The 11,109-nt window shown below is 34.7% G+C and overlaps 1 protein-coding gene across 1 annotated transcript; it reads right to left on the bottom strand.

Moving 5' to 3' along the window:
* Positions 1-83: 83 nt before the first annotated feature.
* Positions 84-10,222, bottom strand: LOC141344771 (uncharacterized). Its single transcript, XM_073849671.1, has 6 exons — positions 9,933-10,222; positions 9,622-9,789; positions 3,293-3,556; positions 2,975-3,067; positions 2,741-2,755; positions 84-763 (listed from the first exon to the last, which is right to left on the bottom strand). The coding sequence occupies exons 1-6, from the start codon at positions 10,171-10,173 to the stop codon at positions 654-656; spliced, it is 891 nt and encodes a 296-aa protein (XP_073705772.1). The 5' UTR covers positions 10,174-10,222; the 3' UTR covers positions 84-653.
* Between the last annotated feature and the right edge of the window lie 887 nt (positions 10,223-11,109).

The following is an 11,109-nucleotide window of genomic DNA, read 5'->3' as shown; positions in this document are numbered from 1 at the left end:
ATATATATATTTATTTATTTATTTATTTATTTTCTGCTCAGCAAGTCTGCATTTATTTGATCTAAAATACTGCAAAAACAGTAATATTGTAAAATATTTTACTATTTAAAATAACTAAATAAATTACATATTTTAGTATATATTTAAATAGAAAGCATTTATTTTAAATAGTAAAAATATTTCAAAATGTCACTGTTTTGCAGTACTTCCGATTAAATAAATGCATGCTTGGTTAGCAGAAGAGACTTTGTTAAAAAACATAAAAAATCTGTGTGTCTAGCTAATATTACACACTAAAAAATTAATCAGACTGTCCTATATAAAAACTAGAATATCAGTTACATAACATAAAAGCACCTGAACTACTGTAAAAAACAACTGTATAAAAGCTCAAACTGCTTTTTGGAGGCACAGAAATTGTTGTTAAACTCTGTGCTAAAACATTCTGCAACAGTATGTTATGTTTACAATATTAACACAATTTAAAAAAATTAAGATTTCAAGATCAAGATCTCAAGCAAAATACTTCTTTATATATACTGGTTACATAGATTGAAACAATTCTACTACTGAAAATTCAAATCAGACTTCTTAAATCATGACAAAGGGTTGACTAATCTCACAATAATGTGATCAGACAGGTTAGGTGATTGCTAATAGGGATCCTTAAGCACCGGAACTTGAGAGATGTTCTTTTGGCTCTGTCCATCCGATGGTTCTTCAAAATGATGAGCTGGATAGTGGATAATTGAGCCTAAAACACCTAGATGAAAGCCATACAATTACACATCTGATAATCAACAGCATAAAAACATGGACACACCTGTCTGGTATGACTGGTATGACTGCATTTTACATATCTATCCAAGTGGGCTAGTTCACTGGTGTTGACCTTTTAAAGGAATAGCTCTCCCAAAAATGAAAATCTGCTTTAGGTTTACCCACCCTAGCTCAGGCCGTCCATTATGCAGATCAGTTTGTTTCGTCATTGAAAAAGATTGGGAGAAATTTAGCATTACACCACTTGTTTACCAACGGATCCTTCGCAGTGAATGGGTGCCATCAAAAAGTTCACCAAAACATGACCCCAGTCCATCGATTAACATCTTGTGAAGGGAAAAGCTTAAGTGTTTCTATTAAACAAACCCATAATTAAAACGATTTTAACTTCAAACCATTGCGTCAGTCCTCTATTCATTTCATAGCTATTAGCAATGAAAAAGTATTCTTGTCTGAATAAGAAAAAATGCACTGCTTACAAGTGAAAACAGCTTGAAATTCATTTGTTGGTGGATTTTAATGTAAGAGTACAACAGGGGATGGATGTTTTCACTGGAGGAAACATTGTTATGGATTATGGACTTGTATTTTGGTCACAAAACGCCTTAATGATGGATTTGTTTCTTAGAAACATGCAGCTTTTCACTTTACAAGATGTTAATTGATGGACTGAAGCCGTGTGGATTAATTGTGAATTATTGTGATGCATTTATCAGCTGTTCGGACGCTCATTCCGACGGCACCCATTCACTGCAGAGGATCTATTGGTGAGCAAGTGATGCAATGAATTTCTCCTGAATGATCCACAGCTGTGTTTATGTGTTTAGTGATAGTTGTTCATGAGTCGCTTGTTTGTCCTGAACAGGTAAACTGCCCGCTGTTCTTCAGAAAAATCATTCTGGTCCCACAGATTCATTTTTTTGTAAGTATTTTTATTTATTTAAACTCTTTCCAATCATATGCAACAATTACAGAAGGTTGAAACGCTCACTGACGCTCTAGAATGAAAAACGATGCATTAAGAGCTGGGGGGTGTAAACTTTTGAATTTGTAGATCAGGGTAAATTTTACTTATTTTGTCTTTTGGGAAACATATAAGTATCTTCTGTAGATTCTGGAGGTCATTACTAAATGAATAAATATATGATATTTCAGCAAAATAATAAAAATGTAAACATCCTCATTCCGTTCAAAAGTTTTCACCCCCAGCTCTCAATGCTTTGTTTTTCCGTCAGGTGTATCAGTGAGTGTTTGAGCCCTCTGTAATAGTTGCATATGAGTCCCTCAGTTGTCCTCAGTGTGAAAAGATGCATCTCAAAATCATACAGTCATTGTTGGAAAGGGTTCAAATACACAAAAATGCTGAAAAAACACAGATTTTGTGGGACCTTGAACAACTATCACTTAACAAAAAAAAAAAAACAAACAGCTGTGGATCATTGAGGTAACAACACAGTATTAAGAATCAAGTGTATGTAAACTTTTGAACAGGGTCATTTTTTTTAATTCAACTATTATTTTCTCTTGTGAACTATATGCAAAATTCTGCAAGGTGTACGTAAACTTTTGACCTCAACTGTACATAATAGCTTCTTAGATAGCCTACAGTATGAGACATTTTGTTTTATTAATGTTGATAATTTATTGTTCATGGATGGTTTTTTTTTGTGTGTGTGTTTTTAATTACACTGCAACATTGTAATGTAAAGTATGGCCAGTAAAGTGAATGCATGAATATTCAATATTTTTGAAACCAAGTTGTACTATTTAATCCATTTTAGTGAAATTCACTTCTTATTAACTAGGAAAATAGGACATGGCCTATAGTACGTCTGTGTCTGGGAACCTTAGATCACCTTAGATCCACAAGGACAGCTATGTCAACGTCAATATGTAATCTTCTGTCAGCCTTTATATTGCAACAGTTAAAGCATTTGGTAAACAATACAAAACATCTCACCTCCTGGCTGATGACCTGCATTGAAAAAAAGAGGAAGAGCAAGGCAAAGAAAGGAAAATGAGACCTTGTTACATGTGACTGACACCAAACAAAACATATATTCATGCTCACTGTGATAATGTCTTTTTTTATCCATTTATAAAAATAATTGGTAATGGTTTAACTGGTTTGCAGTGGTGTTTTCACAATGTTCACATGTGACAGCACATGATTTCAGTCGTACAGTATGCTCACCGTATCGCTTAAAGATAAGGAGGCTCATAAAGACAAATCCAATGAAGAGAAAAGTGGCGAAAACTGGAGCCATCACTCTTAACACACCAAGGCCTGAAAAAACATTTAACAGATATAAACTCTGATCCATATTGTTATTATATTATTCTATGGTATTCAAAAAATGTGAACGCAGATACCCACAAAAGTGTAGTGTAAAAACTTAAAGTTTGGAAGGTAACTGTGCTTCGTATGGCAACAATGACAATTGTTTTATTTAGTCACAAAACATTTTTTTTAATCAGTGAGACTTTTGTTTAATTGCATCAATAAATTCACCTTCTTGATTCTGGGTGTCATTCATCTGCTTGATAAACTCCTCACATTCTTCTTTCAGATGAATTTTCTCTAGACTCGCATGCTTGGCCTTAAGCGTCCATGACTGCTTTTGATCCTGAGCCTCTGGTATCAACACTTTCCACGAATCAGTGTCTGAATCTAAAATCAGATAATCTTTGCCATTGAGCTGAAACCGGTCGGACAGCTGCAGGACATGATATCCTTTCAGCTTGCATTCCCTCAAGCGTATATATGTGCCAAAACCTGAAAACATAATGGTGGATTTATTGTCACAGTGTGGCTGCATGTCAATTGTGAAGTGGTAATACTTATTACCAAACCTCATATATTTTTATTTTAACAGTAAACAACAGTTTAAGTACATACTCAAGCTCAAGCATTGTATATTTTTTGACATGTAATGTAACAGCCATTTAATATAATTTGCTCCTAAGCATTTTAATCTTAACAGAAACCCAAAACAAAAATGAAAACGCATTTTAGGTGCTTTGTGTTTTTGTGCCTGAACAGTTCATGATATGAAAACATAGTTATACTAAAGGGATAATTGAAATGATCTGAGGTCACAGGAAAAATAGCAAAGCTTGGCCACTTGGTGTTCATGTAAGAGGGAAAAACCATTAAAATTGCTATAACTACTCCATTTGTCCTATCAACATGAAAAGCATGTCCGTGGTCTATCGTGCCACAAATATCCATGAGGACATTTGCATATCTCGAAAAAAAAATAGCCGACAAAGTTTGAGCACCTATTAGACAAAGGTTAACGAAGGCCGATTGGAACAAAACTTGGCCAAAGTCCCAAAGGACTGTGAGAAATTTATAAGAAATTGGCCACTGGGGGGCAATATCACATTTTTCAAAGGTGTGAACGATTTTACATTGCGCGGTTTTTCACACATACAGGCAATATTCATATCATATGAAAGAACTCCACATTCCGGACAAGTTTGCCTCTAGAACCACTGCTGTCAATCAAATCATTTGTTCAATTATTGAGAAGATGTAAAAAAAAAACTACTTTTCCAAAGTAGCCCTAGGTTTTTCGCTGAATCTAGAAAAAAAAAACTGCAGTACAATTCTCTGGACTCTCTCAAATTGACCCAAAAGCCTAAAGGAAAACTCAAAACTTCACAAAACCTGGTGAGCACATGCGACAGGTGATTCTAAACAAGCATGAAAAGTTTTAAAGGATAACTATTGCCAAAATGCAACCTGGGGTCCGTTCTTCGTACCTCGCTTACTACATCCAAGATCAAATGACACATCCAAGATCAAATCATCGCGCTAACTATGAGCTCGCTATTCCGGTTCTCCGAACGCACCTGTTGTTGATGATTAGTATAGCTGGATGAAGTTATTTGAGATCACTGGGTGGCTTAAAAGGGGCTACGTATCGATAGTAGAAACATTGATCGGCAACGCTTTGATTGGTTGGCGAACATGACGAAGGAGCGCGCTCAGTATTTTTCTGCAGCAGAGCAAGAACTCTTGATTGAGGGATTTCAGGAGTTTCAGAGTTTAATTAAAACGCAAGGGAATACTGCAAAGGCTGGAAAAGCAAGGAGAGAGGGCTGGCAAAAGTAGTGAACAAATTAAACGCGTTAATGCTGCCCATGATACATGTTTTTTCCTTGATATGTTATTTTATATTTTTATTTTTTTATACACTACCGTTCAAAAGTTTGGGGTCAGTAAAACTTGTAATAGTCTTTAAAGAAGTCTCTTATGCTCATCAAGACTGCATTTATTTGATTAAAAATACAGAAAAAACAGTAATATTGCAAATTGTTTTTACAAAATAAAATAATGTTTTTGTTTTTTTATATATTTTATATATCATACTTTGAAATTTATATAGAATTTATTCCTGTGATGAAAAGCTGAATTTTTATCAGCTGTTACTCCAGTCTTAAGTGTCACACGATCCTTCAGGAATCATTCTGATATGCTGATTTATTATTAGAATGATCAATGTTGGATAATATCAACAGTTGTGCTGCCAAATATTTTTTGGAACCTGTCATATATATACACTTTCTTGCAAGATACTTTTCTTTTCCCACGTGAGTCAGTCCGTGTCAGTCGTGCTCTTTAACCAATCAGATGTGACCTCGCCATTTCAACCAATCATAACCCGCCAGGAGCGCAGACTAAATCCTGTTTACATGAAATAAACCTGCTCCAGAGCAGGTTTAAGCTTGCAGAGCTGTTGCTATGACAGCAAGTCCAGGATGAGCTTCGAAGAACCAAACAATCCAAGATCATGCCAAATCGTCAACAATCAAATCCAGCTAATTTAGTTAGCGAGGTACGAAGAACGGACCCCTGGGCTGTTTTTTTGTTTGTTTGTTTTGTTTTTGTTTTTTTTAAACGGAAAATGAGGCAAACTTATATCTAAAAGCATAATTACGACAAACGAGCCATTTTTGAGATTGACCGTGATTTCGTTTTCTGGTCAAATGGCCGGTGAATGGGAGTACTAGGGGCATAACTTTGAGCGCATCAAAATCCATATTTTTACAACATTAAGAAGGCTCGAAACACCAAGTATCGCCTGGGTCTCTACACATGAACTCGAGCATTGAGAACATTTTTTGTGTACACAGAGTTTACTAAAAAGAAAGTTTTTGAACAACTCACTTTCACTGTTTGAGTTTCCTCTCGCGGCCGTCTTGCCAGTCAAGAGGTGTCGATCTCCGAATACGAGGAGAGTAAAGATGGATAACTCCCAAAGCATATTTCCATATAAAAGCACAGCTAATTCGTAGTTTTGTCGCAAGTGAAAAACAATATTAACCTTCTAGTTGTAAAAAGAGCCTCATATAAGCCTAATATTTCGTCCTGTGGAGTCCATTCATTCGCATTCGGAGATCGACACTTCTTGACTTGCAAGACGGCTGCGAGCGGAAACCCAAACAGTGTAAGTGAGTTGTTCAAAACCTTTCTTTTTAGTAAACTCTGTGTACACAAACAATGTTTTCAATGTTCGAGTTCATGTGTAGAGACCCAGGCGATACTTTAAGCAAAGTTTCATGGTGTGTCGAGCCTTCTTAGTGTTGAAAAAAATATCGATTTTGATGCGCTCAAAGTTATGCCCCTAGTACTCCCATTCACCGGCCATAGACCACAAAACGAAATCACGGTCAATCTCAAAAACGGCTCGTTTGTCGTAATTATGCTTTTAGGTATAAGTTTGTCTCGTTTGCAGTAAAAAAAACAAAAAAAAACAGCCCAGGTTGCATTTTGGCAATAGTTATCCTTAAAGGAGATTGGATCACAGCTGCACTATAATGCATAAATGTTAAAAAACATAATATTTCTATATGGTAAATTACCTGGATTTGCCAAAAATGTTTTTTAAAATCATTGATATTGGTGGTTACAGGTTTGCTAAATAATGGCTTTTTTTCATATGTGCTTAAATGCCTTAAAGCGCTTGAACCCCGGTATGAGGTGATATTTGACTCCTTAAAGTGATTTACAGGGGCATTTTCTTTTAACCTTTGTAAAAGCATTTTTCAAATTTTTTTTCAAAGTATGTCAACAAAACAAGTCATAAGGTTAAATTTTACAAAACTGAGGTATATACATCATATGAAAGCTCAATAAATAAGCTTTCTATTGATGTATGGTTTGATAGGATAGGACAATATTTGGCCGAGATACATCTATTTGAAAATCTGAAATCTAAGGGTGCAAAAAATCAAAATACTGAGAAAATCACCTTTAAATTGTCCAAATTAAGTTCTTAACAATGCATATTGCTAATCAAAAATTACATTTGGATAGATTTACAGTAGGAATTTTACAAAAAATCTTCATGGAACATGATCTTTACTTAATTTCCTAATGATTTTTGACAAAAGAATAATCAATAATTTTGACCGATACAATGTATTTTTGGCTATTGCTACAAATATACCCCAGTGACTTAAGACTGGTTTTGTGGTCCAGGGTCACATATGTCAAAATCAAAAATGTATTAAAAAAAAAGAAAACAAATTTATAAGCTTTTAAACATTTCTAATTAGAACAATATAATAATAAGCAGAATAAGACAAATTAGTTACTAATCATATGAAATAGGATTATTAAAAAAATATTTGTACTACTGAGGTGGCAGAGAAGAACACAAAAGTGTCTTTTAGGTGCATTTAGAGACATTTAATGAGGCTCAGAGGTGGCATTAGTGCAAGTAAATTAATAAATTTATGTTGAGATTAATGTTTTACATTTAAATTTTGGAATATAGAATTATTAAATGATTTAATTAACTGAAATGATATGTTAAAAATAAAACTAAATATGCCAGCAGGTGGCATAATTATCACTAATTATGAATCAGTAGCTGCATTTCAATGACAGATGTGCGCAAAAATTTTCATTATTTTATAAATGTTGATTGAAAAGTATTGCGAAATGATGCCGTTTCCATTAACCGATATTTATATGACCTTCTCGCGATAAGTCATGGAAACGGATTTTTGTGGGATTTTGGCTATATTTAATCGAATGTGACCTGTAAATGTGAAGAAGAAAAAAAACATTTCCATTGCTGTTCTGCAAAATATTCCTTTTTCTAATTGCCTGAAAAATCACCTCATGTGAGCGTAAAAACTTTTTTGCAATATATGGGAGTTTTTTAGTTCCCATTAGGCGCAATTTCAATTTGCGCAATTTGAAGGGAAAAAATTTCGCAAGTTTAGCGCAAATCTGTAATGGAAATGCACCTTATGACTCACTAGATTCGTCAAAAATGCACTTTCATTCATGAATGCAACACTGCTGTGTTTGCTTTTAGAGATGCGCAGTGGCTAAGCTGTTACTTTATTTGGATGTATTTTCACTGATGAAATAGAAACAGGCAGTAGTGTTATAAGCTTATAAGTGTTATGCGTTTCCATGACCCTTTAAATTGAGCAAATTGCAAATACGCCTAATGGAAACGCTTCAATTGCGCAAAAACTCCCATATATCGCAAAAAAGTTTTTACGCTCACATGAGGTGGTTTTTCAGGCAATTCGAAAAAGGAACATTTCCCAAAACATCAATGGAAACGTTTTTTTTTTTCGCATTTACAGGTCACATTCGATTAAATATAGCCAAAATCCCACAAAAATCCGTAGCTATGACTCATCGCGAGAGGAAAAAAATTACGCTTCATTCGGATATCAGTTAATGGAAACGCTGTCATTTCGCAATACTTTTTGTCGGATTAGCTGCGTTTCCATTACCCTTAAATTGTGCAAAATGAAATTGCGAATTGCAAATACGCCTAATGGAAACGCTTCAATTGTGCAAAAAAATCCCATATGTCGCAAAAAAGTTTTTACGCTCACATGAGGTGGTTTTTCCAGGCTATTCGAAAAAGGAATATTTCACAAAACAGCAATGGAAAGGTTTTTTTTCCACATTTACAGGTCACATTCGATTAAATATAGCCAAAATCCCACAAAAAAACCCTTGGCATGACTTATCGCGAGAAGAAAAAATTAAGTTTTAGTCGCATAACATCGGTTAATGGAAACGCTGTCATTTCAGAATACTTTTTAATCACTATTAGCTGTGTTTCCATTACCCCTTAAATTGCTCAAAATGAAATTGCAATTACGTCTGACGGAAACGCTTCATTTGCGCAAAAACTCCCATATATCGCAAACAAGTTTTTACGCTCGCATGAGGTGGTTTTTCAGGCTATTCGAAAAAGGAATATTTCACAAAACAGCAATTTGAATTTTTTTTTTTTTTAGCATTTACAGGTCACATTCGATTAAATATAGCCAAAATCCCACAAATATCCCTTGACCCTTGCCATGATTTATCGCGAGAAGAAAAAATTACGGTTAATGAAAATGGTCTAAGAGAGTGTGCAAGTGAGTCTCTCTTTCACTTTAAATAAGCAAGACTCAAAAGCACATGCAAATTATACATTCCAGTGAGTGTTATTATTAATACCAGTGTTTTGTTTACCCTAATTTTTAATTGAAATCGGAAATCTGTCGAACACTCGCTGGAAACTTTAATCCCTGAGTTCCGCTCTGTGTTTCTTGTTAATGACCCGACTGGGAATGCTTCGAGTGGCGTCTAGAAGTTGCAGCCGTGTTTCTTTTACTCTCATTTTTATTAAATTAAGGGAAATCCGTCGTAGATTCGCTGCAATTAACGGAAATCCGTCGTAGAGACGAAGAACTTTAATCCCTGAATAATTATTGGTTTAAAAAAATGGAATACAATTAACATAATCTATTAAAATAATACTGTTCTTTAATGCTATCTACATAAATGATTGCATTAATATTCATTACTTGCTGATCCATGATCATTCTCCACCATCATCTTCAGGACTTCATCTTGGACGGGTCTGACAACAGGTTGCTCGTCGAACTGTCCCTTTAAATGTGCATCATTGACAAGGATCCTCTCCACAACCGTCCCGTTTAGCAAAACACTGCGCTCGAATTGAATAATAATATCTAACAACAACACCACACATACGGAGACTTTATTATATGACAATAATGAAAACAACAGTTGATAATAAAGTAAAATGTGAGCAATAATACGTCTAATTTCGGTTGGGAATGATGAAGATGCTATAACAGGATAAAAGACTTACCCGTTGGAAGAGCTGAGGATAAATCTAACGTTATAAGAAAAGCGAAGGTTACAAAGAAGAGCATTTCTGCGTAATACGAAACGCGAGCGGCGATGGCAACTGTTTGCTTTGTATCTTGACTCGCTTTCTTTCGGTTTCTATTCGTATCATTATTATTTACGCTGCCAGTTTTTTTAAAAAAAGACGACTGAAGTGTGCAAAAACCGTCGAGCTCAGTGTGTGCAAGCTTTAGCTTGAACATGTAGTAGACAGTGAGAGCACTTGCTTGTCATTGGCTGTTACCAGGAGGGACTGAGGAGGGAGACTGTCACAACAGGGTGAATGTGTCTTTAATATATAAACACTGACCTGAAGTTGACATTTAACAGCTATAAAAACAAAAAATATTGAATAGAAACGGCACTGGAAAGACTTAAGACTAATCAAAACAACAGTTGCTGTGGTTGAACCAGATGGAAACCAGATAAATATTATTATTTATTTGTAGGGGAGAGGATGGACGGTTGCAACATGGCTTATTTCTTCAAGCAGGAATAAGATACAATGATGATATTCATACTGCACATGCTTTATTTGACCCTCATACTTCCTGGAAGAAATCAGACACAAGTAACCATTCCTTCTACAAAAAAAACATTTTCCAAGGTAACATTTTTGGTCACAGTGTCTAAGTTGTTTGTGTGACACATTGTAAAATCGTAACATTTTAATCAGTGCTTTCTGAGCTTCTAAATATTACATAATTGTAATTTTATAATGATAATAATAATGAACCCCTTGAATTGTTAGGTATCTTTCCTTTTTTAAGTGAATATGTTAAAAATCTGCTACTTACTTTAGAATGTTTTTAATTTACTATTCTTTGTTTTTTTTTTACAGCCAATTTACCTTATTAAAGATCCTGACTGTGCACAAATAAAATGAAGAAATTGCAAAATGATATTTAAGAACGATTTAATGTTGTTGGGGACAGTTACAACATTTCACTTTGTCTATTCAAGTGTAAATTGTACGTATATTATCATACATACACATGTTGCGCAATATGGGTGCGTAGCTGACAGATGTGGATTTATTATATTAAAATTTTGGCTTTCTAATACAAACAGTCTTTGAGAAACTAAAGGAAATGCAAAAAGTGTTGCCACCTTTCCCGACTCTCCCCTACTTTATTTAA

The sequence above is a fragment of the Garra rufa genome, chromosome 10, assembly GCF_049309525.1.
Source record: "Garra rufa chromosome 10, GarRuf1.0, whole genome shotgun sequence".
Classification (NCBI taxonomy): domain Eukaryota; kingdom Metazoa; phylum Chordata; class Actinopteri; order Cypriniformes; family Cyprinidae; genus Garra; species Garra rufa.
Note: the sequence above shows the minus strand (reverse complement) of the source record. Positions and strands in the feature narration are given on the sequence as shown.

Coding starts and splice junctions, on each gene's coding strand:
- LOC141344771 (XM_073849671.1), bottom strand. CDS start 10,173: ATGTTCAAGCTAAAGCTTGCACACACTGAGCTCGACGGTTTTTGCACA. Junction 9,790..9,932: donor ATCCTCAGCTCTTCCAACGG/GTAAGTCTTTTA, acceptor TGTTGTTGTTAG/ATATTATTATTCAATTCGAG. Junction 3,068..3,292: donor TGACACCCAGAATCAAGAAG/GTGAATTTATTG, acceptor ATGTTTTTTCAG/GCCTTGGTGTGTTAAGAGTG.